Source organism: Coregonus clupeaformis, unplaced genomic scaffold, assembly GCF_020615455.1.
Source record: "Coregonus clupeaformis isolate EN_2021a unplaced genomic scaffold, ASM2061545v1 scaf1288, whole genome shotgun sequence".
Lineage (NCBI taxonomy): Eukaryota > Metazoa > Chordata > Actinopteri > Salmoniformes > Salmonidae > Coregonus > Coregonus clupeaformis.
Window position 1 is genome coordinate 49,894 of NW_025534742.1, and position 27,014 is coordinate 76,907.

The 27,014-nt window shown below is 46.4% G+C and overlaps 2 protein-coding genes across 2 annotated transcripts; both read right to left on the bottom strand.

Moving 5' to 3' along the window:
- Positions 1 to 1,355: 1,355 nt before the first annotated feature.
- Positions 1,356 to 12,174, bottom strand: LOC121552638 (aftiphilin). The gene is made up of 7 exons (XM_045217956.1): positions 11,913 to 12,174; positions 11,623 to 11,749; positions 11,072 to 11,128; positions 10,346 to 10,462; positions 7,406 to 7,475; positions 2,380 to 2,476; positions 1,356 to 2,068 (listed from the first exon to the last, which is right to left on the bottom strand). Exons 1-7 carry the CDS (start codon positions 12,089 to 12,091, stop codon positions 1,924 to 1,926), a joined length of 792 nt encoding a protein of 263 aa, XP_045073891.1. The 5' UTR covers positions 12,092 to 12,174; the 3' UTR covers positions 1,356 to 1,923.
- Positions 12,090 to 23,641, bottom strand: LOC123481128. The gene is made up of 4 exons (XM_045217955.1): positions 23,499 to 23,641; positions 14,309 to 14,798; positions 12,956 to 14,108; positions 12,090 to 12,175 (listed from the first exon to the last, which is right to left on the bottom strand). The coding sequence occupies exons 2-3, from the start codon at positions 14,763 to 14,765 to the stop codon at positions 13,012 to 13,014; spliced, it is 1,554 nt and encodes a 517-aa protein (XP_045073890.1). The 5' UTR covers positions 14,766 to 14,798; positions 23,499 to 23,641; the 3' UTR covers positions 12,090 to 12,175; positions 12,956 to 13,011.
- Positions 23,642 to 27,014: the final 3,373 nt, after the last annotated feature.

Here is a 27,014-nt window from a genome sequence, read left to right on the forward strand (position 1 = left end):
GAAATACCTTATTTATATAAGAATTCAGACCCTTTGCTATGAGACTCGAAATGTAGCTCAGTTGCATCCTGTTTCCATTGATCATCCTTGAGATGTTTCTACAACTTGGAGTCCACCTGTGGTAAATTCAATTGATTGGACATGATTTGGAAAGGCACACACCTGTCTATATAAGGTCCCACAGTTGACAGTGCATGTCAGAGCAAAACCAAGCCATGAGGTCGAATGAATTGTTCGTAGAGCTCCGAGACAGGATTGTGTCGAGGCACAGACCTGGGGAAGGGTACCAAAACATGTCTGCAGCATTGAAGGTCCCCAAGAACACAGTGGCCTCCATCATTCTTCAATGGAAGAAGTTTGGAATCACCAAGACTCTTCCTAGAGCTGGCCGCCCGGCCAAACTGAGCAATCGGAGGAGAAGGGCCTTGGTCAGGGAGGTGACCAAGAACCCAATGGTCACTCCTACAGAGCTCCAGAGTTCCTCTGTGGAGATGGGAAAACCTTCCAGAAGGACAATCATCTATGCAGCACTCCATCAATCAGGCTTTTATGGTAGAGTGGCCAGACGGAAGCCACTCCTCAGTAAAAGCCACGACAGCCCGCTTGGAGTTTTCCAAAAGGCACCAAAGGACTCTCAGACCATGAGGAACAAGATTCTCTGGTCTGATGAAACCAAGATTGCACTCTGGCCTGAATGCCAAGCGTTACGTCTGGAGGAAACCTGGCACCATCCCTATGGTGAAGCATGGTGGTGGCAGCATCATGCTGTGGGGATGTTTTTCAGTGGCAAGGACTGGGAGCCTAGTCAGGATCGAGGGAAAGATGAACGGAGCAAAGTACAGAGAGATCCTTGATGAAAACCTGCTCCAGAGCGCTCGGGACCTCAGACTGGGGCGAAGGTTCACCTTCCAACAGGACAACGACCTTAAGCACACAGCCAAGACAACGCAGGAGTGGCTTCGGGACAAGTCTCTGAATGTCCTTGAGTGGCCCAGCCAGAGCCTGGACTTGAACCAGATCGAACATCTCTGGAGAGACCTGAAAATAGCTGTGCAGCGACGTTCCCCATCCAACCTGACAGAGCTTGAGAGGATCTGCAGAGAAGAATGGGAGAAACTCCCCAAATACAGGTGTGCCAAGCTTGTAGCGTCATACCCAAGAAGACTTGAGGCTGTAATCATTGCCAAAGGTGCTTCAACAAAGTACTGAGTAAAGGGTCTGAATACTTATGTAAATGTGATATTTCAGTTTATTTGTAATACATTTGCAAACATTTCTAAAAACCTATTTTTGCTTTGTCATTACGGGGTATTGTGTGTAGATTGATGAGTGAAAAAAATTATTTAATCAAGTTTAGAGTAAGTATGTAACTTAACAAAATGTGGAAAAGGTCAAGGGGTCTGAATACTTTCTGAATGCACTGTATAGACAATATGGTGCCTTTTAAGACGAAGTAACACTCTGGATCAACAACACAAACATATATCATATAAATATTGTTATAATGGACCAATCTGTTATGTAAATAATATACAATACATTCATTGGATTTATGAGGAATTTCCATGAACCAAAAATAACTAAAACACACATTAAGAATAAATACATTAAGATAAAATCGCCATCTTGAAAAGAAAAACAGGAAATGGATCTAAGACCACTGGAAGAAGGAGGCAGATGACTGGACTTCGCAGGTAAGTGTGGTTCAGTCTTAGACCTCAACCAGTGTGTCACAACATAAATACATGAATACATTCAGAACAAAAGACTAACATGCTGTGCCAAACTATTTCACCATATTCCTGATTATCAACATATTGACTTTTCATACATTAATGTTCAATCTAGCGCTGAAGCGGAGCAGTCTTTTGTGTGTGTTTGTGTGTGAGCATCCGTGTTTGTCTGTGTCCATCCATGTGTGCATCACTCTAGCACTGTGCCAGAGCCAGCAGTGAGAGTGATAGGGAACATTAGGACCTTAGCCTTCATGAAGGACAGGTCAGCCAGCCCACAGATCACCCTGGCTGCCTCCTCACTCAGCTGATCCTCTTCATCCTTATGGGGTTTCCTGACACACACACACACAGGTAACACACACACACACACACAGGTAACACACACACACACACACACACACACAACACATGACACACACACACACACACACACACAAAACACAACACCACCAACAACACAAAACACAACAAAAAAAATAAAGATGGGACACACAGAGGCGACATTTGATTGCAGGTGAGTTTCCCCCCTTTCCATGCAAAACTCTTTCAGACCTGGCAAAGCACTATATAAATCCAATCAATTATGCTTGATTATCAATTATTGATCTCTAAGGGTGTGTGTGTGTGTGAGTGTCAGTCTGACCTGGTGGAGGTAGTGGTGATCTCCGTGGTAGACATGAGGTGGTTCAGGGTGTCTGCTAGACGTCTGCTGGGGTCACTGGCTAGCTCTGGATCCACCCCTTCACACACACACACACACACACGATACGTAGACACACACAATACGTATGTACACACACATTGTACCTACACTGTAGTAACCATGTAATTACTGCCCACCAATGTAACTTCCATGTTCATAGATACCAATGTACACTTGTTTAGTGTGTGTGCATGTGTGTATATTGATGTGTGTGATGGGGATGGGGGGGTGAGTGAGTGAGTGTGTGTGTGTGAGTGAGTGTGTGAGTGTGTGTATATCAATGTTCATTTCGTCAACAAAAACAGACTAAAATATTCATCAAACACCTATTTTTCAGTGCCAATTATGTATGTATATTTTGCATGCGTGAGTGGCCCACAGATACCAAGATCCAGCCCTGAGGGACCTCTGCTCTCTACAGGGACAAGAGGGAGGAAGGTGCAGTGGGAAACATAGATGCCCCTAGTTGCATTTTCCCCACTAATGGTTAAGCTTGGGGCGGGGAAGCTGATCCTAGATCTGTACTTAGGGGAAACTTCACCCCAGACTGCTACATACTGTACACCTGTGTTTCTCAATCCCTCATCGGTCTACGAGCTTCTGGCAGTTAGTTAGCGGATGCTAATACAAGCAGCGCTCACATTCTGGACGTTGTTTAGAGTTCAAAACAAAAAAAGACGACCATAACACGTCCGTCTCTGGTCCAAATCAAAGGTTGAGAAACTGAGGTGTACAAACAACTAGCAAGTGGTGAAGAAACCATCATGCAATTGGTTCTTCAGCACAGTGGGTGGCAGTATAGCTCTAGAGCATGAGTCTACAGAACAGAGGAAAGCAGCATAGAGTTGGATAGAGGGCTCTTCCTTACATCTTTGCCATAATTGCTTCTGTGACAGCATGGGCAGCGCTATTGAGGGCTTTCTCAATTTTACTTAAATTAGTTAATTGACAGTCTGTAAACAAACTGAAAGGGTTTGCATACTGCCTCCTGGAGTGTGTTGTCTGAACAGGCATTAAGGTCAAGGTGGGTGATTTACTGCCACATCCAGGTATGGAATGTTTGCTCAGGAGTAGAATTCATTGGCAGATCCTTCCTGCTGACCTGGACAGAATTCTGTGATCCTTATTTACCCTATAGATATTCACACCCAGTTGACTGCTTCGTAATGGTGAAAGACCTCAAATGGCACTGCCCATGTTAAACCAGGATGTGGCACATCAATCCATGTCTATGGAGGAAAGTAGTCAGTGCAGTGATAGAAAAGCCAGAGAAAACCAAGAGGCAGGACAGCTCAGATAGGTGTAATATATTAGAAAGAGGTTTATTCACGTATTTACAACAGTGTTTATTGCAACCACACTCAAAGAACCTTAAAGCATCTCATTGGTTTGGGGAATTTAAAAATAAATATAAAAACATATACAAGCTAAATCAAAACGTATTTTTTTTGCAGATAGTGTTTATACAGTGCATTCGGAAAGTATTCAGAGCCCTTGACTTTTTCCACATTTTGTTACAGCCTTATTCTAAAATGGATTAAATGAGAGAAAAAAATCCTCATCAATTTACACAAAATACCCCATAATGACAACGTGAAAACAGGTTTTTAGAAATGTTAGCTAATTTATTACAAATAAGAAACAGAAATACCTTATTTACATAAGTATTCAGACCCTTTGCTATGAGACTCAAAATTGAGCTCAGGTGCATCCTGTTTCCATTGATCATCCTTGAGATGTTTCTACAACTTGATTGGAGTCCACCTGTGGTAAATTCATTTGATTGGACATGATTTGGAAAGGCACACACCTGTCTATATAAGGTCCCACAGTTGACAGTGCATGTCAGAGCAAAGACCAAGCCATGAGGTCGAAGGAATTGTCCGTAGAGCTCCGAGACAGGATTGAGACAGGATTGTGTCGAGGCACAGATCTGGGGAAGGGTACCAAAAAATGTCTGCAACATTGAAGGTCCCCAAGAACACAGTGGCCTCCATCCTTCTTCAATGGAAGAAGTTTGGAACCACCAAGACTCTTCCTAGAGCTGGCCGCCCTGCCAAACTGAGCAATCGGGGGAGAAGGGCCTTGGTCAGGGAGGTGACCAAGAACCCGATGGTCACTCTGACAGAGCTCTAGAGTTCCTCTGTGGAGATGGGAGAACCTTCCAGAAGGACAACCATCTCTGCAGCACTCCACCAATCAGGCCTTCATGGTAGAGTGGCCAGACGGAAGCTACTCCTCAGTTAAAGCCACGACAGCCCGCTTAGAGTTTGCTAAAAGGCACCTAAAGACTCTCAGACCATGAGAAACAAGATTCTCTAGTCTGATGAAACCAAGATTGAACTCTTTGGCCTGAATGCCAAGCGTCACGTCTGAAGGAAACCTGGCACCATCCCTACGGTGAAGCATGGTGGTGGCAGCATCATGATGTGGGGATGTTTTTCAGCAGCTGGGACTGGGAGACTTGTCAGGATCGGGGGAAAGATGAACGGAGCAAAGTAGAGAGATAGTTGATGAAAACCTGCTCCAGAGCGCTCAGGACCTCAGACTGGGGTGAAGGTTCACCTTCCAACAGGACAACGACCCTAAGCACACAGCCAAGACAACGCTCCCCATCCAACCTGACAGCGCTTGAGGATCTGCAGAGAACAATGGGAGCAACTCCCCAAATACAGATGTGCCAAGCTTGTAGCGTCATGCACAAGAAGACTCGAGGCTGTAATCATTGCCAAAGGTGCTTCAACAAAGTACTGAGTAAAGGATCTGAATACTTATGTAAATGTGATATTTCCATTTGCAATTTTTTATCAATTTGCTAAAATTTCTAAAAACCTGTTTTTTGCTGTGTCATTATGGGGTATTTTGTGTAAATTGATGAGGGGAAAAAAACTATTTAATCAATTTTAGAACAAGTCTGTAACGTAACAAAATGTGGAAAAAGTCAAGGCGTGTGAATACTTTCCGAATGCACTGTATATCACAGTGATTGTAAAGATCAGTTTCAATTTACTGAATATATACGTCCTCTTTATTTTATAAAGAAAATTAAAAGTAAAGATACAGAAGAATATAAGAGAACACAGAATAGCAGCTTAAACAGAAAACAGTAAGAGGATCCTGGCTTTCTCTAACCTGGGTACTAGTAAGAGGATCCTGGCTTTCTCTAGCCTGGGTACTAGTAAGAGGATCCTGACTTTCTCTAGCCTGGGTACTAGTAAGAGGATCCTGGCTTTCTCTAGCCTGGGTACTAGTAAGACGATCCTGACTTTCTCTAGCCTGGGAACTAGTAAGACGATCCTGGCTTTCTCTAGCCTGGGTACTAGTAAGACGATCCTGGCTTTCTCTAGCCTGGGGTACCAGTCTGTTTGTGCTGATATTCCACTCCATGTCATGTCAAACATCATTTTTGACATATGACAAAGTACAAGGTGTGGAATGTTAGTATAAAACAGGTCTGGATTTTAGGCTTTTTCGCAAGAGCTTATTTCTACTACGACCTCCTCACTGGGGCAAAATGCACGTACTGGGGGGATTCACTTTAGGCTATGGCAACACATTCATCTATATGGCTTGACTTGTCTTTGCCTGATTCCCCCCACTAATACTGAAAGAACTGTCGCCCAGAGCAATAAGAAACAGTGTTTGGATCAATGACGATGGGTAACAACAAGTGAGAAACCTCATCAGCATCACTCTATACAGGGCAGATGAGGTAGCCGGTAAGTTAGACGTATAGAGAGCGCGCCTTGGGATTCCACAGTATAAGATACCATTGAAGGTAAAGGGAAAGGGTTGTACCATCTAGAGGGAGACATCAATGTGAAGAGAGGAGCAGAGGAGAGAGGGAGAGAGGGAGAGAGAGGGAGAGAGGGGGAGAGAGGGAGAGAGAGGGAGAGAGAGGAAGAGAGAGGGGGAGAGAGGGAGAGGAGGGAGAGAGGGGGAGAGAGGGAGAGAGAGGGAGAGAGGGAGAGGAGGGAGAGATTGAGAGGAGGGAGAGAGTGAGAGGAGGGAGTGATAGAGACTATGTTCCAAAGTCCACACTTACATACCACTTACGTAGAATGCATGCCCAACACATTGCTTTATTATAAGTGGTATGCTAGTGTGGACAACGGAACCAAAGAGAGAAACAGGTGTCAGGGCCCGTATTCACAAAGAGAGAGAGAAACAGGAGTCAGGGCCCGTATTCACAAAGAGAGAGAGAAACAGGAGTCAGGGCCCGTATTCACAAAGAGAGAGAGAGAAACAGGAGTCAGGGCCCGTATTCACAAAGAGAGAGAGAAACAGGAGTCAGGGCCCGTATTCACAAAGAGAGAGAGAAACAGGAGTCAGGGCCCGTATTCACAAAGAGAGAGAGAAACAGGAGTCAGGGCCCGTATTCACAAAGAGAGAGAGAAACAGGAGTCAGGGCCCGTATTCACAAAGAGAGAGAGAAACAGGTGTCAGGGCCCGTATTCACAAAGAGAGAGAGAAACAGGAGTCAGGGCCCGTATTCACAAAGAGAGAGAGAAACAGGAGTCAGGGCCCGTATTCACAAGAGAGAGAGAGAAACAGGAGTCAGGGCCCGTATTCACAAAGAGAGAGAGAAACAGGAGTCAGGGCCCGTATTCACAAAGAGAGAGAGAAACAGGTGTCAGGGCCCGTATTCACAAAGAGAGAGAGAAACAGGTGTCAGGGCCCGTATTCACAAAGAGAGAGAGAAACAGGTGTCAGGGCCCGTATTCACAAAAAGCGTCTGGACAAGGTAGAGAGTAGCAGGGTGAGTGGAGAGAAAGGTAGAAGCTGAGACGGAGGAGGAGAGAAAGGTAGAAGCTGAGACGGAGGTGGAGAGAAAGGTAGAAGCTGAGACGGAGGAGGAGAGGAAGGTAGAAGCTGAGACGGAGGAGTAGTGTGTGTAAAGCAGCGTAGAGTGGACAGCAGCCTCATCTCTGGCCCTGGAGGTAGGGGGCTCAGCGGGGGGACGTACCATCCAGAGGGTTGATGCCAAGGCCACTGCTGCTCCAGTCAAACTGGGACCAAGGCTGGGGGGCCCCCTGCTGGCGGAAGGAACAAACTGCAGTGAGGCTCAGCGTTGTGCCCTCTATTCAACACGGTCTCTTGAAGGCCCATACTCACAAAATAACATCAGAGAAAGGGATGCTGATCTGGGATCAGGTCCCCCTGGTTCATGAAATCTTATTCCTTATGAGCTAAAAGACTAACCTGATCCTAGATCAGCACTCCTACTCTGAGACTGAGACTCTTTGTGAATACGGCCAGGTCTTAGTGATGGATAGAGGACAGCACAGAGGAATTGGGAGTTGGTAGTAAGTTAGTCCAGGGTCAGATATTGTCATTATCCTCCTAATGCTAAGGTTAGGATATCTGATCCTAGGTCAGTGTTTAGGGTAACTTCATTATCGAGGGAGGAATTGACTCACTATCATCCATTGAAAAATGTTGCCCTGTGTGTGTGTTGGGTGTACTGTGTGAGCCACGGGCTATCTGGAGACGTTACCAACGGTCCCATCCTAGCCACAGGCTATCTGGAGACGTTACCAACGGTCCCATCCTAGCCACAGGCTATCTGGAGACGTTACCAACGGTCCCATCCTAGCCACAGGCTATCTGGAGACGTTACCAACGGTCCCATCCTAGCCACAGGCTATCTGGAGACGTTACCAACGGTCCCATCCTAGCCACAGGCTATCTGGAGACGTTACCAACGGTCCCATCCTAGCCACAGGCTATCTGGAGACGTTACCAACGGTCCCATCCTAGCCACAGGCTATCTGGAGACGTTACCAACGGTCCCATCCTAGCCACAGGCTATCTGGAGACGTTACCAACGGTCCCATCCTAGCCACAGGCTATCTGGAGACGTTACCAACGGTCACATCCTAGCCACGGGCTATCTGGAGACGTTACCAACGGTCACATCCTAGCCACGGGCTATCTGGAGACGTTACCAACGGTCACATCCTAGCCACGGGCTATCTGGAGACGTTACCAACTGTCACATCCTAGCCACGGGCTATCTGGAGACGTTACCAACGGTCCCATCCTAGCCACGGGCTATCTGGAGACGTTACCAACGGTCCCATCCTAGCCACGGGCTATCTGGAGACGTTACCAACGGTCCCATCCTAGCCACGGGCTATCTGGATACGTTACCAACGGTCACATCCTTGCCACGGGCTATCTGGAGACGTTACCAACGGTCCCATCCTAGCCACAGGCTATCTGGATACGTTACCAACGGTCCCATCCTAGCCACAGGCTATCTGGAGACGTTACCAACGGTCCCATCCTAGCCACAGGCTATCTGGAGACGTTACCAGCGGTCCCATCCTAGCCACAGGCTATCTGGAGACGTTACCAACGGTCCCATCCTAGCCACAGGCTATCTGGAGACGTTACCAACGGTCCCATCCTAGCCACAGGCTATCTGGAGACGTTACCAGCGGTCCCATCCTAGCCACAGGCTATCTGGAGACGTTACCAACGGTCCCATCCTAGCCACAGGCTATCTGGAGACGTTACCAACGGTCCCATCCTAGCCACAGGCTATCTGGAGACGTTACCAACGGTCCCATCCTAGCCACAGGCTATCTGGAGACGTTACCAGCGGTCCCATCCTAGCCACAGGCTATCTGGAGACGTTACCAACGGTCCCATCCTAGCCACAGGCTATCTGGAGACGTTACCAACGGTCCCATCCTAGCCACAGGCTATCTGGAGACGTTACCAACGGTCCCATCCTAGCCACAGGCTATCTGGAGACGTTACCAACGGTCCCATCCTAGCCACAGGCTATCTGGAGACGTTACCAACGGTCCCATCCTAGCCACAGGCTATCTGGAGACGTTACCAACGGTCCCATCCTAGCCACAGGCTATCTGGAGACGTTACCAACGGTCCCATCCTAGCCACAGGCTATCTGGAGACGATACCAGCTGTCCCATCCTAGCCACAGGCTATCTGGAGACGTTACCAACGGTCCCATCCTAGCCACAGGCTATCTGGAGACGTTACCAACGGTCCCATCCTAGCCACAGGCTATCTGGATACGTTACCAACGGTCCCATCCTAGCCACAGGCTATCTGGATACGTTACCAGCAGTCCCAACCTAGCCACAGGCTATCTGGAGACGTTACCAACGGTCCCATCCTAGCCACAGGCTATCTGGATACGTTACCAACGGTCCCATCCTAGCCACAGGCTATCTGGATACGTTACCAACGGTCACATCCTAGCCACAGGCTATCTGGATACGTTACCAACTGTCACATCCTAGCCACAGGCTATCTGGATACGTTACCAACGGTCACATCCTAGCCACAGGCTATCTGGATACGTTACCAACGGTCACATCCTAGCCACAGGCTATCTGGATACGTTACCAATGGTCACATCCTAGCCACAGGCTATCTGGATACGTTACCAACGGTCACATCCTAGCCACAGGCTATCTGGAGACGTTACCAACGGTCCCATCCTAGCCACAGGCTATCTGGAGACGTTACCAACGGTCACATCCTAGCCACAGGCTATCTGGAGACGTTACCAGCTGTCACATCTTAGCCTCTTCTGTCTTCAATTCAAGGAAAATAACTATTCTTACCTCTCTCTCAAAGTTCATTGGAAGAGAGGATCCAAGGTCCCTCCTCTCAGACCTCCCACCAATGAGCTTTGAGAAATGGGTGAAGGATTGCAGAAACAGAGACGGAGGAGAGTTTAACAGCTGGTAACATGTTCACACACAGCCATGGTCTGCCTGTAGCTCTGGGGTGACGTTTCCCCTAGTTACAGATCTAGGATCTGCTTCCCCTCCCCCAATTCTAACCATAACTATTAGGAGGGAAAATGCTAAACTGAACCCATATCAGCGTCTAGGGCAACTACATCCTACACCTGTTTCTGTACCTGTATTGAGGAGGTGGTGGTTGTTTCCTGTGACCCAGGAAGTGCTTGTGCTGTGGCAGCAGTCTGCTCCTCAGCTGAGGCTGCTCTCACCGGCTCTTTGGTGGGCTCTAACATTCCCTGAGAGAGAGGAGAGAGGGACAGGGGGAGATGGTGAGAGAGAGAGGGAGGAGAGAGGGGGGGGTGATGGGAGAGAGAGAGGGAGAGAGAGGGAGAGAGAGACGGGGGTGGGGGGAGAGCAATAGGGAATAAAAGGAAGGGGAAAGGGAGAGGTGGTGAAAGAAAGAGGTCACCATGGAACACCTGGCAATACCTGGCACAAGGCATTTGGAATACATGTCACATGATGAAAGGTTTGGACAGGGAGAAAGCAATATGGCCGACTGCCAAGTCATCATCTTATTGCTTTACACCTACCCAGTAGTCTCAGATCTGTGAACATTAAGGGGCTATCAGCATACAAGGCTAAAGGGAGGTAGCCTGGTCCCAGATCTGTTTGTGCTATCATGTCAACTCCTTGTCATGTTTGGCATGAAAAGGAGTGGCCAGGAGAGGCATGGATGGAACAAATGGACTGGTACCCAGGCTTAGGGGGAGGTTCCAGGGACAGAAATGGAACTAGGGCCACCATGGACTGTGTCCATATGGGCCCTGGTCAAAAGTAGTGCACTGTATAGGGAATAGGGTGCCATTTGGGACACAGAATGGTATCTCCATAAGTCCACTCACCAGGCTGGCTGCAAACACAGGAACTATGACAGGCTGCTTTCTCTGGCCAGTGAACAACTGTGGAGGAGAGACAATCAGAAATCACCAATACCTTTACATGTAGCAGGAATTCAAACAGGTGAAATGGTCCTGCTTTTACACCAATAAACAGAATATACAGACAGAATAATATTATATTAGAGATGAAGAATTGACAGATAACCCGCATACAGTATGTACCCTATAGATAAAGCAACAACAGAGCACTTCTACATAGTAAAAGGGATATTAGACACATTTACAGTAATGATGTACAATATGGAAATATGGGGAGGGAGGGGCTGAGGGCGGGAGGGAGGGGCTGAAGGCGGGGCTGAGGGTGGGAGGGAGGGGCTGAGGGCGGGAGGGAGGGGCTGAGGGCGGGAGGGAGGCAGAGCACACACCCCATCAGGCCCAAGACACATCACTTACTACATTGTTGATGTTGTAGTTCTCAAAGACAGATATCTTCTAATCATGTTTTATTTAGTTATGTTGCTCTCATGGAAATTAAACTGAAAAGAGGCCGTTACCATGTTCCTGGTGTCCATCCCCAGACAGCGGAGCAGGGTCCTGTTGCTATGGGAACCGCCCCACTGGAACCCCAGGCCCACGGCATCGTGGAGGTCCTGAGGCTGCCGCCATGCGCCCCTAGGAATCCTGGGTAAAGCAAACAACGAGGCGGTCATATACAGTAGAGTAGTGCTTTGGCCAGCCTCCAAAGCTATCTGCTGTTATTCCACTGAACCATTATCCTCAACATCATCTTCAGCATGATCATCGTTATAATCATCTTCATCATCATCACTAAAGGTTCTCTCACCAGTGTGTAGTGTGGTTGAGCCCCTTCGTCTCCTCTTCATCAAGCTGGGTGCCCAGAGTCTCTAGCAGAGCCCTGAGGCTGAGTACCTTCAACACCTCTACCCCCCTCTCCTCCTCCTCTGTCTCCGTCTCCTCCTCACTCTCCTCCACCCCAGTCTCCTCCTCCATCCCCCTCTCCATACTCCTCTCCTGATCCAGTTCTGGGACTGCCACTGCAGGGAAGCTGGTCTGCAGGACCCTCTGTAGCCGGATAGACAGGGAGGCCTGAATGGGAGAAACAGTGCTTGTTTGAGATCTACTACATTGCAGTGTACTACATTATAATCAAACAAAATTAATGGGAAAGATTTTGAAACTAACTCTACCTGATTTTGAAGTGAACTGAAGTCTGGCAGGAACTGTCTTATTCCAGCAAACTCATTTTGGGGTGAACTACCTCTGGGGACTACCTCTGGGGACTACCTCTGGGGACTACCTCTGGGGACTACCTCTGGGGACTACCTCTGGGGACTACCTCTGGGGACTACCTCTGGGAACTACCTCTGGGAACTACCTCTGGGAACTACCTCTGGGAACTACCTCTGGGAACTACCTCTGGGAACTACCTCTGGGAACTACCTCTGGGAACTACCTCTGGGAACTACCTCTGGGAACTACCTCTGGGAACTACCTCTGGGAACTACCTCTGGGATAGGCTAACTACAGTGACAATCTATTGATACAATAATAAAAACCTCTGGACAGAATTATTATTGCGGAGTCAGAGGTTATGACAAACATACTACACATGTAAGAGTGGATTTCTACCAGACGTGGGACAACTAAGTACTGTAGGATGCCTTTTTATCCGGTTCTCCCGGAGAATTCTGTTGGAAGTCCCAACGTGCTATCACTTTACATTTGCGCATGCAGCGGCTGACCAGTCATCGCACCGGTATATATTGTGTGTTGGCCGTGTGGGGGAAAATGTGAGGTGTCGGAGCTGGGGCTGTCTTTACGGCGTTATGTTATAAATCCACTCTAATAACTCAGGAGACCACTCACCTGCAGACTGTCCCTTTGTACAGCAGCACCTCCCTGACATCTCTCCCCCTCCCTCTTCACCTCCTCTTCTTCTGTCCGCCTGGCTCTCTCCTCCTCTCCAAGCTCTGCCCAGGTCTCCCCCTCCGACAGACCTCTCTGGTCCCCAAAAGCCCCCCAGCCCTCCTCCCTCTCACCCTGCCCCTCCGCACCCCCTCCAGGGGAGCAGAGTGGAAGTCTGCAAAGCTGTCGCTGAGGGGGAGGTCTCCATGTCCAACCTCCTCACCACACACCTCAGTCGGACCTGGGTCCTCAGAATAGTCCTGGTCAATGTCACCAAAGACCTCCTGTGTCCTGGACTCTGATTGGTAGAAGTCAGCAAAGTCGTCCTGGCTAGGGAAGGATCCAGCATCCCTGAAGTTTCCAAAGTCCTCTTCTTCGTTGTCGTCTTCCTCCTCCCCCATCTTTGTCTCCGTCTCCTCTCTGAGGTCACTCCGCTGCACCTCCTCCTCACCTGGTGACAAGGGAGTGAAGACCGTCTCGCCAAAGTCTCCAAACTCCTCCAAAGCGTCTGAGGACACAGCCTCACCAAAGGAGGGAAAGTCCTCACTCACTGACCCACTGACTGTGGTGGGGAGAGGAGACACACTGTCCTCCGTTTCACTCCCCTTCTCTTCCTCCTCCCTCCCCCCTCCCAATTCTGGGTCCTGTGTAAGCGTGCCAAGAGTGCTATCCCTGTTGATGCTGGGTACCCTCTCCCCAGGCTCCCCCAGCCCCTCACCCCTAGCACAGAGTACCTCCGTGGGGGGTAAGAGGCCAGCGGAGTCCTGAGGGTGTTGCTGGACTCCAGTGCAGTCCCTGTCCCCTTGCTGTGCTAAACACCGAGAGTCTGGCCCGCCACGCTCTATTCTGGCCCGCTGCTCTATTCTGGCCCGCTGCTCTATTCTGGCCCGCTGCTCTATTCTGGCCCGCTGCTCTATGTCCTTCTTGACTGAGTATGCGTCGCAGAAACCGTTGGCTAGGTTTGTCCCTTCTGTCCTGCCGTCTTTCCTGTACTCCGTAGTGTGAGTGAAGCCGCAGCACCAGGGCTCCAGCTCCATCTCTGGCTCGGCGAACGCAGAGAAGTCTGCAAACCCCTGCTCCTGGCTGGGGGAGCCCAGACCAGCCGGTACAAGACCTGTGGTGAATTAATTAATTCGTTTTAAAATACATATAGAGATGCCTCAGCCATTTGAGTACAACAGTACATATATTAAAAATGACTGAGGATTAAAAACACAATACAACAAAAACAAAGAAAACTTGTATTACAAAGGCTAAGTTGCTAGGCAACCTCACAAACAACTCCATGACTGCCCTCGGGACTAAAGTTGTTACCTGCAGACATGGTCCCCTGGTGATGCCGCTCGGTAAACCCATTGGTGAGAGGGAGATCAGGGAGGTCGCAATGACAGGGCTGCCCTTTGACCTCCAACCCCGGCCGACCCCTGCCAACCTCTAGGGTCACAGTGTTAGCGGGCTGTGATTGGTCCACCACTGGCGCCCGTGGCTTCTTCAGGTTGTCAGCTGCTCGGAACTGTTTCGAGATTCCGTTGCTATGGGTAGCTCCGGCGAAGAAGGAGGAGTTACTAACACTAAAGTGCACCATTGATGGGGTTGGGGAGGCGGGGTCTGTCGTGGAGGGGCACAGCTGGTTGGATGACATTGCCACCCCTCCATAGGAGGGCACACCCCCAGAGAAATCCCGAAACTCGTCATCGTCCTCCTCTCCCCCTGATTCTTCGTCCAGCGGAGGGGGGGAGGAGGGGTATATGCGCATCACTTCCTGTTCCATGGGTGAGCTCTCCTGGCTGAAGGCCTCATACACCTGGAGGGAGAACACAAACAGGTTGCGTTCAGAACGGCCTACCAGAAGACTGCCTGAATGTTCAATCAAATAAATATGGTGGTGGAGAAAAAGCAGGAAGGCCTTGTTCTACAGAGCCATACTGTGAGGGGAAAAACAGGAAGGCCTTGTTCTACAGAGCCATACAGTGAGGGGAAAAACAGGAAGGCCTTGTTCTACAGAGCCATACAGTGAGGGGAAAAAGTATTTGATCCCCTGCTGATTTTGTACGTTTGCCCACTGACAAAGACATGATCAGTCTATAATTTTAATGGTAGGTTTATTTGAACAGTGAGAGACAGAATAACAACAAAAAAATCCAGAAAAACGCATGTCAAAAATGTTATAAATTAATTTGCATTTTAATGAGGGAAATAAGTATTTGACCCCTCTGCAAAACATGACTTAGTACTTGGTGGTAAAACCCTTGTTGGCAATCACAGAGGTCAGATGTTTCTTGTAGTTGGCCACCAGGTTTGCACACATCTCAGGAGGGATTTTGTTCCACTCCTCTTTGCAGATCTTCTCCAAGTCATTAAGGTTTCGAGGCTGACGTTTGGCAACTCGAACCTTCAGCTCCCTCCACAGATTTTCTATGGGATTAAGGTCTGGAGACTGGCTAGGCCACTCCAGGACCTTAATGTGCTTCTTCTTGAGCCACTCCTTTGTTGCCTTGGCCGTGTGTTTTGGGTCATTGTCATGCTGGAATACCCATCCACGACCCATGTTCAATGCCCTGGCTGAGGGAAGGAGGTTCTTACCCAAGATTTGACGGTACATGGCCCCGTCCATCGTCCCTTTGATGCGGTGAAGTTGTCCTGTCCCCTTAGCAGAAAACCACCCCCAAAGCATAATGTTTCCACCTCCATGTTTGACGGTGGGGATGGTGTTCTTGGGGTCATAGGCAGCATTCCTCCTCCTCCAAACACGGCGAGTTGAGTTGATGCCAAAGAGCTCGATTTTGGTCTCATCTGACCACAACACTTTCACCCAGTTCTCCTCTGAATCATATGGCCTTGTTCTACACAGCCATTATAAACAGACAGTAGGCCTTGTTCAACATAACCATATGTCATTATAAACAGACAGTAGGCCTTGTTCAACATAACCATATGTCATTATAAACAGACAGTAGGCCTTGTTCAACATAACCATATGTCATTATTAACAGACAGTAGGCCTTGTTCAACATAACCATATGTCATTATTAACAGACAGTAGGCCTTGTTCAACATAGCCATATGTCATTATTAACAGACAGTAGGCCTTGTTCAACATAACCATATGTCATTATTAACAGACAGTAGGCCTTGTTCAACATAACCATATGTCATTATAAACAGACAGTAGGCCTTGTTCAACATAGCCATATGTCATTATTAACAGACAGTAGGCCTTGTTCAACATAACCATATGTCATTATTAACAGACAGTAGGCCTTGTTCAACATAACCATATGTCATTATTAACAGACAGTAGGCCTTGTTCAACATAACCATATGTCATTATAAACAGACAGTAGGCCTTGTTCAACATAACCATATGTCATTATAAACAGACAGTAGGCCTTGTTCAACATAACCATATGTCATTATTAACAGACAGTAGGCCTTGTTCAACATAACCATATGTCATTATTAACAGACAGTAGGCCTTGTTCAACATAACCATATGTCATTATTAACAGACAGTAGGCCTTGTTCAACATAACCATATGTCATTATTAACAGACAGTAGGCCTTGTTCAACATAACCATATGTCATTATTAACAGACAGTAGGCCTTGTTCAACATAGCCATTATGCCTACATGCTCTTGCTATTGTAATAAAGCAGAGTAAGTTTGGCTAAACAGAGCTCTACAGTGCGACCATTTTACTCGTATATGCGCCTAAATATTTAGCTGTGTGACCTGGAATTGTATTATAGGAGCACCAGTGCGCCAAGAAAATGTTTGGATTCTAGCTTTATTACCTCAAATATTTTTCATTGTGCTCCTAAATTTATTTCTGTGCTCCTACATTATTCAACATAGGCACACACGTGATCCTTGTGAAAAAAAAGGTCAGCGTAGAGCCCTGCTAAATGTAAATTTAAACATTAGGAGAAGGTCACCTGTGGAATAAAAAAAAGAGAACCTTTAAAACTGAAACGTGTGCGATTGTTTTCTAGCAATTGTTTGAAAAATAAAGTGTTAAAAAAATTTTTTTTTTAAATGGCTACACAGACATCAACTGTAATAATATCACCCAAGTGTACGGCTAAGTCCCAAATGGCACCCTATTCCCTATATTAGTGCACTAAATCAAATCAAATCCAATCAAATTTTATTGGTCACGTGCGCCGAATACAACAGGTGCAGACATTGCAGTGAAATGCTTACTTACAGCCCTTAACCAACAGTGCATTTATTTTAAACAAAAAAAGTAAGAATAAACAACAACAAAAAAAGTGTTGAGAAAAAAGAGCAGAAGTAAAATAAAGTGACAGTAGGGAGGCTATATATACAGTAAAATAAAGTGACAGTAGGGAGGCTATATATACAGGGGGTACCGTTGCAGAGTCAATGTGCGGGGCACCGACTAGTTGAGGTAGTTGAGGTAATATGTACATGTGGGTAGAGTTAAAGTGACTATGCATAAATACTTAACAGAGTAGCAGCAGCGTAAAAAGGATGGGGTGGGGGGGCAGTGCAAATAGTCCGGGTAGCCATGATTAGCTGTTCAGGAGTCTTATGGCTTGGGGGTAGAAGCTGTTGAGAAGTCTTTTGGACCTAGACTTGGCACTCCGGTACCGCTTGCCGTGCGGTAGCAGAGAGAACAGTCTATGACTAGGGTGGCTGGAGTCTTTGACAATTTTGAGGGCCTTCCTCTGACACCGCCTGGTATAGAGGTCCTGGATGGCAGGGAGCTTTGCCCCAGTGATGTACTGGGCCGTACGAACTACCCTCTGTAGTGCCTTGCGGTCAGAGGCCAAGCAGTTGCCATACCAGGCGGTGATGCAACCAGTCAGGATGCTCTCGATGGTGCAGCTGTAGAATTTTGAGGATCTGAGGACCCATGCCAAATCTTTTTAGTCTCCTGAGGGGGAATAGGCTTTGTCGTGCCCTCTTCACGACTGTCTTGGTGTGTTTGGACCATGATAGTTCGTTGGTGATGTGGACACCAAGGAACTTGAAGCTCTCAACCTGTTCCACTACAGCCCCGTCGATGAGAATGGGGGCGTGCTCAGTCCTCTTTTTTTTCCTGTAGTCCACAATCATCTCCTTTGTCTTGGTCACGTTGAGGGAGAGGTTGTTGTCCTGGCACCACACGGCCAGATCTCTGACCTCCTCCCTATAGGCTGTCTCATCGTTGTCGGTGATCAGGCCTACCACTGTTGTGTCGTCGGCAAACTTAATGATGGTGTTGGAGTCGTGCCTGGCCATGCAGTCATGGGTGAACAGAGAGTACAGGAGGGGACTGAGCACGCACCCCTGAGGGGCCCCCGTGTTGAGGATCAGTGTGGCAGATGTGTTGTTACCTACCCTTACCACCTGGGGGGCGGCCCGTCAGGAAGTCCAGGATCCAGTTGCAGAGGGAGGTGTTTAGTCCCAGGATCCTTAGCTTAGTGATGAGCTTAGAGGGCACTATGGTGTTGAATGCTGAGCTGTAGTCAATGAATAGCATTCTCACGTAGGTGTTCCTCTTGTCCAGGTGGGAAAGGGCAGTGTGGAGTGCGATAGAGATTGCATCATCTGTGGATCTGTTGGGGCGGTATGCAAATTGGAGTGGGTCTAGGGTTTCTGGGATTATGCTGTTGATGTGAGCCATGACCAGTCTTTCAAAGCACTTCATGGCTACAGACGTCAGTGCTACGGGTCGGTAGTCATTTAGGCAGGTTATCTTAGAGTTCTTGGGCACGGGGACTATGGTGGTCTGCTTGAAACATGTTGGTATTACAGACTCAGTCAGGGACATGTTGAAAATGTCAGTGAAGACACTTGCCAGTTGGTCAGCACATGCTCGGAGTACACGTCCTGGTAATCCGTCTGGCCCTGCGGCCTTGTGAATGTTGACCTGCTTAAAAGTCTTACTCACATCGGCCACGGAGAGCGTGATCACACAGTCATCCGGAACAGCTGGTGCTCTCATGCATGCCTCAGTGTTACTTGCCTCGAAGCGGTTTAGCTCGTCTGGTAGGCTTGTGTCACTGGGCAGCTCGCGGCTGTGCTTCCCTTTGTAGTCTGTAATAGTTTTCAAGCCCTGCCACATCCGACGAGCGTCAGAGCCAGTGTAGTATGATTCAATCTTAGACCTGTATTGACTCTTTGCCTGTTTGATGGTTCGTCGGAGGTCATAGCGGGATTTCTTATAAGCGTCCGGGTTAGAGTCCCGTTCCTTGAAAGCGGCAGCTCTACCCTTTAGCTCAGTGCGGATGTTTCCTGTAATCCATGGCTTCTGGTTGGGGTATGTACGCACGGTCACTGTGGGGGACGACATCATCGATGCACTTATTGATGAAGCCAGTGACTGATGTGGTGTACTCCTCAATGCTGTCTGAAGAATCCCGGAACATGTTCCAGTCTGTGCTAGCAAAACAGTCCTGTAGCTTAGCATCTGCGTCATCTGACCACTTTTTTATTAACCGAATCACTGGTGCTTCCTGCTTCAGTTTTTGCTTATAAGCAGGAATCAGGAGGATAGAGTTATGGTCAGATTTGCCAAATGGAGGGCGAGGGAGAGCTTTGTATGCGTCTCTGTGTGTGGAGTAAAGGTGGTCTAGAGTTTTTTTCCCTCTGGTTGCACATTTAACATGCTGGTAGAAATTAGGTAGAACGGATTTAAGTTTCCCTGCATTAAAGTCCCTGGCCACTAGGAGCGCTGCATCTGGATGAGCGTTTTCCTGTTGATTAATGGCCTTGTACAACTCATTCAGTGCAATCTTAATGCCAGCATTGGTTTGTGGTGGTAAATAGACAGCTATGAAAAATATAGATGAAAACTCTCTTGGTAAATAGTGTGGTCTACAGCTTATCATAAGATACTCTACCTCAGGCGAGCAAAACCTCGAGACTTCCTTAGTATTTGATTTTGTGCACCAGCTGTTGTTTACAAATATACAGAGACCGCCGCCCCTTGTCTTACCGGAGTTAGCCGTTCTGTCCTGCCGATGTAGCGTATAGCCTGCTAGCTGAATGTTATCATTGTTGTCGTTCAGCCACGACTCCGTGAAACATAAGATATTACAGTTTTTAATGTCCCGTTGGTAGGATAACCGTAATCTTAAATCGTCCATTTTATTCTCAAAAGCTTGAACGTTGGATAATAGGATTGATGGGAGAGGCAGTTTACTCGCTCGCCGTCGGATCCTTACAAGGCACCCGGATCTGCGTCCACGATATCTCCGTCTCTTCCTCACGCGAATGACGGGGATCTGGGCCTTGTCGGGTGTCTGTAGGATATCCATCGCGACCGCCTCGTTGAAGAAAAAGTATTCGTCCAATGCGAGGTGAGTAATCGCTGTCCTGATATCCAGAAGCTCTTTTTGGTTATAAGAGACGATGGCAGAAACATTATGTACAAAATAAATTACAAATAACGCGGAAAAACACACATAATAGTACAATTGGTTAGAGGGCTGTAAAACGGCAGCCATCTTCTCCGGCGCTACTACCCAATGTGGACCCTGGTCAAAAGTAGTGCACTATATAGGGAATAGGATGCCATTTTGAATGCAGCCTGTGTGTCATTGACTTCTCCATGCGTGACTTTGTGCTCTCACTAAACAGGAACTGCAAACAAATATTTTTGGCACGCAAGTCAGCAGCAGTGGGATTTGGTTGTTAACTCTGAGATTGTGCTACATGCAGTACCCATACGAAAATGTATGCACGGACTACTTTAAGTCATCATGGATAAAAGTTTCTGCTAAAAGGAATATATTATTAGGCTATATTATATTATTACTATGTAGCAGATATTAACGGCCCATAAGCAACTGGTTAAATCAAGACTGTTTCAGGCCTTATCAGGAGTAAAGCTTGCCAATGTGTTGTTTGTTGTGCATTGAGGCTGGACTAACCTGGGGTGCATTCATTAGTCGCAGACCGTAGCAAAACGTTTTGCAACAGAAACTGTTTACTCAGTAAGGGGAGTGTATGACTGTACACTCCTAAAGAAGGGTAGAGGACCTTCACCTTCCAGGACAGAGGCTGCATCCCAAATGGCGCCTTATTCCCTAGTGCACTACTTTTGACCAGGGTGAGCCCTAGGGTGCCATTTGGGACACATAGAGAACGCCAGAGATCAAGGTCACGGGGTAATCCTAGCTACCTACTTAACTCCTCACTGATAGACTAGCTGCATCTTACAGTACACTCACACTTTCCCCATCACGGGAGCCAACTCAACTCAATAATTGAAGAATTCGTTAAATATCCTAAAAGTTAACAGTTATTCTTTAGTCTCTTGTTTTCCTGTAATATCAGTTATTCTAGGCTCAATAGGGCTACTATCTACCTCCTCCTCAGTTGTTCTCTTGTTGTTGAGGCTATTGGAGTGGAAAAAGTAGCCAGGACAAAGCCTACACAACACCCCCAGTCAGTCAGCCAGCCAGCCAGTCAGCCAGCCAGCCAGCCAGCCAGCCAGTCAGTCAGCCAGTCAGCCAGCCAGTATGCCAGCCAGCCAGCCAGTCAGCAAGCCAGCCAGTCAGCCAGTAAGCCAGCCAGCCAGCCAGTCAGCCAGTGTAACCCGATCCAGGGAATTGTCTCCAGCAGCACCAGTGTGCTCCGCTAGTCCGCTCACAGATAGGGAGGGTGCTGCACCCACATAAACAGGGTACGTCCCAAATGGAACCCTATATAGTGCACTACTATTGACCAGGGCCAATAGGGCTCTGGACTGGTCAAAAGTAGTGCACTACATAGGGAACAGGGTAGAGCCTCTTCCACCAGAAACTCTGTACTTTATAATATTAGCAGCCAGCACACCATTAAAAAGCCATTAACCATTAAGAAGCGTGTCCCTTCACCACTAATGTACTATGTATCAGTCAGTAAATACAGAGATATAGGCTTATCCAAAGCTACCCAACTAATGAATGAGCCTTTCTAGCTAGCTACCTGTAACATGATGCCAATGAACTGCAATGAATATACATTTATGGGCAATGGAAAATGTTCATTCGTGTGCCACGCAGTCACAGTGCATGGCTACAACACAAGTGGTTATCTTGTGGCCGGGTAAGGATGACATTTAGCTTGCTAGTTGCTAAAAATATATTAAATTACATTTAATGTAACATTAGCTAAATCATCATTTCTGTACTCATTTTAGTGTGTTGTAATTTCACCAACCATTGACATGGCTCTCTAAGAATGAGCGAGGCTATCCTAGCTCCAGTGCACTGTTGACATTCCTCATCGTTTCCCAGCATGGGGGTTGTTTTAGCTCTCAAACGCTAGGCGGCATTCTGCCTTCTCCCTACAGTTTTCAGACATTAGCTTCGCCAACGACTGGCTCATGTGAGCTACAATCCCAACTCTGTGTTTTAACGTTCAGAAACGTCAATCGAAACATATGGCCCTTATCTTTCATCAGCAAGAAAGAATCCTATAAATAAATAAGAAACCACTGTAGCAGTTTTGCACAGATCCCCTACAGCTATGGGCGCCTCAGCCTCCATCCAACAAAACTACACTTCCAGAGTTACGCTTACACATGTTTGGAGCACGGTAGGTAGGTCATTCTCTGTAACATGGATATATGGCCGTTGGAACACTAACCCTATAAAAGTTGTGTATCAATTTAACCTTATTTCTCACTGATATGAAAGATAAGGTCATTGTGCTTCCAAAACTATACCGCAAGCGATGCGTGTTAATGTCAGGGCTCTTAACAAAACGCCCCCCTACAGAAGACGTCTTCTTCCAATGACTCTTCTGTGTAATGTAATGGGACGAGAGTCATTAGGACTAGGGGTTGTTCTAACTAGCTAGATAAACCACTTGACTTTTAGACCCTGTAGAAGTGGGAAATTAAGTTGATGTCTTTCTGTAGACAGTGAGATAAACCCTGAGCTATGACAAATAGGTAATGATGAGGAAATATAACTAGTTAGCTTGTTGAGAAACAAATAAATGTTTGCTAGCTACTAACGTTAATGTTAGCTTTGAAACAACAACAGACCCATTTTAGATTAGGCAGGTGTTTTAAACTGGCAGGCTAGCAAACGAATGCTTTAATTAGATATCTAGTAAACTAAACTAGCTACGTAGATCTTAATAGCTAACGTTAGCCAGTTAACTGGGAGCATAAATGAGACAAAAGTGTTTGCTTTTGAAAACACAATAAATGTTTGTTCAAACTAGTTAGCTAGCTCTGGTCTATGGGCACGCGTCGGATGAAGCCCATATTGCCGATCCGACGCATTCGCATGCACCAGAGTTAGCGTGGCGGTAGATTGAGCATACAGAGAAACGTTCGTCAACACTTTAGCAACATCTTTACTTAAAGTAGCTATATTGAAGCCAGTCACTAAACAACATCGGGTGACAAAATCCTTTATGGCTGGATGAATTGATTGATGCAGGCCATTGAAGAAGGCTCTTGCGGCATAATGCCACAAGTAACGCCATGGACCAGAGCTAACAACTAGCTAGCTAATAGCTACTTAGTTAGCAAGCAAGCTATTTCCCCCTTACCTTCAGATGTAGTAGCTATGGTGTTCATCTCACAACCGGGATGTGCAGACAAACTAATGACTAAATACCTGGAATGTAGCTAGCTAAGTTACACTGCCTCTCTCTATCAGGCTACAGTTACTGCATCTCTCCACTTCACTCTGTTGGCATGATAACAAATACATTAAACAATGGTGCCGACTCGTTACTTCCGGTAATACCAGCCCAAATGCTTTTATTTGTAAAATAATCATTTTATTTGTTTATTTAGCTTAGATTAAATAAGAGGTAGTGTTGATTTACAAAAATGTTTTTTCAACATTTACAAAACATGAGAGCTTCTGGGTAAAGTGGGTGGGTAACAAGACTTTACTGGTATGGCATGTAGACATACAGTACATGCCAGTGATGCGACATCACTGCTCATATGGAATTGCCACATATCCTTGATTCATATGGTAATAATGTTAACATAGGTTATAGCCTACTCCAGCTGCGCTGTGCTCACAGACACACCGAGACAAGTGCACCTATCCACTACTGGACTGTGATTGAAGGATGCTCATGCAGCACCTCTTTTAGTCAGCTGAGAAATATTTTAATTCAAGTTGAGAGGGAGATGGAGAAAGAAAGAAAGACAGACAGCCAGACAGGCAGGCAGGCAGGCAGACAGACGGGCTGACAGGAAGATACAGTTACAAATATTATTACCATGGGTTATAAGAATCCAATCCATTCGGTGTGAATGTGCTTCCAATAAGAAACGCATGGCCTCTGTAGGCTATGTGGACTCGAGGACACCCACATAGAATAAGCTATTTGTCATTTAATGTGTCTGACTGACACAAGGTCAAGGGCTCAGAGAGATGAGGGTCCTTTTCCGGTCGCCTGGCGTCGCTCAGCTGACGAGATAAAATACTTTTACACACATCTATGTTCTTGAAGGTGCCCTCAGCTCCCAGCAAATGAGACTTGGCTCCACAAGTCATTTATTCACTGTTATAACAACAGTCATTTTGCATCCCAAATAGACACTTATTCCCAAATAGACACTTATTCCCTATGTAGTGCACTACTTTTGACCACAGCTGGTCAAAGGTAGTGCACTATATAGGGAATAGGGTGCCATTTGGGACATATCAGTCCACATTCAATATTGACATCCACAACGCTGGAGCCTGCTATGGCAGCAATACGTAGTCATTGACTGAGTCTCAGAACTCTACCTGGCAATCTGTGCTCACAGGACTCAGATTAGGTCAAGCAATCACTCCAACCAGATTAGATTACTGAGTAACGTTCAGTCATGTCGGACCGTCTCTATAATCTTTTAGGATTACATCACATTATTATCAATGGAGATCATAAAATCAGTCAAGTCATATAACAGCTCCTTTTTCTACATTATGTAGCAGACACTCTTATCCAGAGCGACAATTAGGGTTAAGTGCCTTGCTCAAGGGCACATCAACAGATTTTTCACCTAGTCTGCTCAGGGATTCAAACCAGTGACCTTTTGGTTACTGGCCCAAAACTCTTAACCACTAGGCTACCTGCCACTACAAAATCACATCTACAAAAATACATATTTATAATTTTAAGTAGATAAAAAAGGTGCATTCCTTATTAATAGGAATGTGATACAAATGTTACTATTGAACAGTACATAGGCCTACATTCCCATGGTAACAGTTTGTTAAAGAAACAGCAGGGGGAGTTACAGAACATAAACATCACCAGAGTCATCCTGAGCATTCCATTGACACCCCGACTAAACAAAAACGGACCCTTACCTCAACCTTAACCCCTAACCTAATTTTAACAATTTTGTTTATTAAATATCGGTTTGTATGTCAGACACATCCCCTTAGTTTTTCCCGAGGCATCCCAGGCTGAGGAAAGCAGTTTTAAAGGGGCAATCTGTGATTGGTACATCTATTTAGGACTTTCAAATGAATAATAATACCCATTGATTCTTGAAGAATATAACTTATAAATGAGCTTATTAGTTCAACTCTCATAACCCATCATAACCCAAAATATCAGCTTGTTTTACTCAATTGTTTGTAAGCAATGCAATGCAGTCAAAACTTAAATACGGATCATTTTGAGATCATGGATGGTCAGTCCTTTCATCCATAGCTCTGTCTATGAATTTGAGAGTGGTTACATTTCTCCAGCCCCATCCCTCAGATGTTTATTACCAAAACAGTGGAAGGGTACTCGCTTTGTTATTGCTGATTGCTTCTTTAACCCATACCACTGCTCCTCCACATAACTGCATAACTTCCTGTCTGTAATCACTCAGTCACTGCGATAAAGGCATTTGTGTATGTAAGGGAAGATGTCAAATGTCAAACCAGAGGACTCTACCCTATCTCTCCTTCTCAAACTCTGTCTCCATCCCTTCATCTCTCTCTTTCACTCTCTCTTACAGACACATGCTCACAGACTGTACACAAGCATGCACACACCCACACTGTCTCTCTCTCCCCTACTTCTTTTATGTACACACACACACACAACACACACACACACACACACACACACACACACACACACACTCTCTATCTCCCTCCTTTCCTCGCTCCCTCTCTCAGCTTCTCAGCTTGGCAGGGGCAGGACACAGACTCTCTTGTTTTCCTGATGGCTCGTTGTCAAGAGCTCGGTCTGTGGTTCAGCCCTGCCAGAATGAAACACATTGAGCACCGGCACATTCCAAGATGACACGTTTATTGATCTACAAAGTAGTTGTTTTAACAAAAGCATGGGAAAATAAGACATTTGAAGAGGGAGATAGCACCACTAGTGGAATTACTAATTTAATGCACACACACAAAAAAATGCTCCAATGCAAAATGTCAAAATTCTCCATGAATGACTCGATTTGGTTTCAATCAGTTAGGAAGTAGTGTGTATAATAAGTCACTGTGTGTGTCCCAAATGACACCCTATTCCCTACATAGTGCACTAGTTTTGACCAGAGCCCTATGGCGCACTATTCCCTACATAGTGAACTACATTTGCCCCGTGGGCTCTTGTCGAAAGTAGTGCACTATATAAGGAATAGATTGCCCTTTGGGACACAGACTAAGAGTTTCATTGCACCTGTGGGACTGGTTTATATGCAGGATCCTCCGTGGAAAACACAGAATAGAGAATGAATCTGTTAACTAGGGATCTTCTTCCCTGAGGCACTCAGTCAGACAACACTAGCTACATCATACAGAAACAACCGTTTGCATGTTGTAGCAGAGAGGCATCTTTTATTCATACTAAATAACTGGATTTTGTCAAATTTCTCGTCCTGAATCCTATATCCTCATCTGAAGTCAATTGGTGAGAAAACAATTTGGTTAGACCTAACTTTATAGATAGATAGTCTTGTGATCTTTTAATATTTAATTTAACAGGAAAATGGCCTTGTTCATGACTCTTGATAAAAGGAAATACGATTGTAAACCCACACAACATCAACAACAGCACAACCTAACCTACATAGGACACTCCATTAATAAAATAGTTTGCTTTTCCAAA